This window comes from Buceros rhinoceros, unplaced genomic scaffold (genome assembly GCF_000710305.1).
Source record: "Buceros rhinoceros silvestris isolate BGI_N320 unplaced genomic scaffold, ASM71030v1 scaffold44253, whole genome shotgun sequence".
Lineage (NCBI taxonomy): Eukaryota > Metazoa > Chordata > Aves > Bucerotiformes > Bucerotidae > Buceros > Buceros rhinoceros.
The window spans coordinates 10,612-11,333 of record NW_010405025.1 but is presented as its reverse complement, the minus strand read 5'-3'; the positions used below and the strand labels follow the sequence as shown (position 1 = coordinate 11,333).

Below are 722 nucleotides of genomic sequence, written 5' to 3'. Positions count from 1 at the left end.
GGAGCGGCTGCAGTCGTAGCCTGTAGCGGAACGGGCTTGCTTTTCCTCACGGGGACCCTGCTCAGTGAGACACCTCTTGTTCTGGATGCAGAGCTAGCAGGGCAGAGAGGATGCTGAAATCTGTGGCCGATGTTACTCAGATGTGTAAAACATCCATGATGTCAGTGACGCCTGAGAAGTACTTTCTCACTGTTGTAAAAGATGTTTTCTTCTAACAAGTTGCCATTGTGCATTCAACAGTTGGAGTTTGGAGCAGGAGACCTTCAGGGACCTCTCTTTGGTCTGAAGATATTCCGTAACCTTACGCCAAGATGGTAAGTATTAGAAAAATGGTCTAATGGTTAATATACCACACTCAGGAACTAAACAGCTTGAATCCTCTTCCATGTGAATTCAGGATTTGTTTTGTATCCCACAAAATAAGGTAGTTCTTCTTCAAACTTAAGGTTGTGCTTTAGTGCTGATCGAAATGCTTGGTTCTTTTTGTGTTGGTGTCCTCCATTTTCATACTTCCAATTTAGGGGAGGTCTGTGTTTCACACCCTTAGATTTGTATTTGATCTTGTCATGAGTTCGCAATACTTGAAGTGTGATCTCACAATCAGAGCAACAGAATTTTGCTCTGGGAGTGGAACAAAACATTGAGAAGCTCTTCTGGGGCTTCCATGAGTGAGATGTAGTTTCTGACAGCAAAAGAGGAGACGATATGTCATATTTTAGGGA

The 722-nt window shown here is 43.2% G+C and overlaps 1 protein-coding gene across 1 annotated transcript in view; it reads left to right on the top strand.

The window, feature by feature from the left end:
- Positions 1-722, top strand: part of DNAJC11 (DnaJ (Hsp40) homolog, subfamily C, member 11) — a 16,485-nt gene that overhangs the window by 10,166 nt on the left and 5,597 nt on the right. Inside the window, exon 6 of the mRNA XM_010133564.1 lies at positions 241-314. Coding sequence (XP_010131866.1) covers positions 241-314 — 74 coding nt within the window. The remainder of the gene's footprint in view (positions 1-240; positions 315-722) is intronic.